At 75.1% G+C, this 672-nt stretch overlaps 1 protein-coding gene across 1 annotated transcript in view; it reads left to right on the forward strand.

The window, feature by feature from the left end:
- Positions 1-432: 432 nt before the first annotated feature.
- The window catches only part of Impad1 (inositol monophosphatase domain containing 1), a 32,986-nt gene continuing 32,746 nt past the window's right edge, over positions 433-672 (forward strand). The window contains exon 1 of the mRNA XM_004633363.2: positions 433-670. Coding sequence (XP_004633420.1) covers positions 510-670 — 161 coding nt within the window. The 5' untranslated portion in view covers positions 433-509. The remainder of the gene's footprint in view (positions 671-672) is intronic.

Here is a 672-nt window from a genome sequence, read left to right on the forward strand (position 1 = left end):
CGGGCTCCCGCACCGCACCGTGGCTGTGCTGTGGCCACACGTGGGGATACAGGGAAGAGTTCATTTAAATAGGCGGTCCTCAGTACCCACTTCTGCGCGGAAAGCAGCTCGCCGCCTCCCGCGCGAGGGTAAGGCTCGAACCTCCGCACACAAAGCGGAAGCCGGCCGCTCGAGCTGGGCTCAGAGCCGGCCCCCGCCCCCGGCCCCGCCCCCGCCCCCCGGCCCCGCCCCCACCGACCTTCCCACAACTCCTAGGCTCCGCCCTAGCCCCGCCCAGGGACGGAGCTCTCGTCGCCCCGCCCCCGGAGTAACCCGGATACACACCCACGCTCCCCTTTCACCTTACGGCGCTCCGCGAAAGTGGACGGCGGACCTGCGCTACTGGGCGGCGGCGTGAGCGGCGCGGCCGGGCCGCTCGGGGAGGCGCGAGGGCGGGATGGGGCGCGGGGCCGCCGGGCCCAGGCCGTTGCTGTAGCCGCGCCGCGCGCGTCCGAGGCCTGCGCGCCGCCATGGCGCCCATGGGCATCCGCCTGTCGCCCCTGGGGGTGGCCGTGTTCTGCCTGCTGGGGCTCGGCGTGCTCTACCACCTCTACTCGGGCTTCCTGGCCGGCCGCTTCAGCCTCTTCGGCCTGGGCGGCGAGCCGGGCGGCGGCGCGGCGGGGCCCGCGGCTG

Source organism: Octodon degus, unplaced genomic scaffold (genome assembly GCF_000260255.1).
Source record: "Octodon degus isolate 3935 unplaced genomic scaffold, OctDeg1.0 scaffold00054, whole genome shotgun sequence".
NCBI classification, from domain to species: Eukaryota; Metazoa; Chordata; class Mammalia; order Rodentia; family Octodontidae; genus Octodon; species Octodon degus.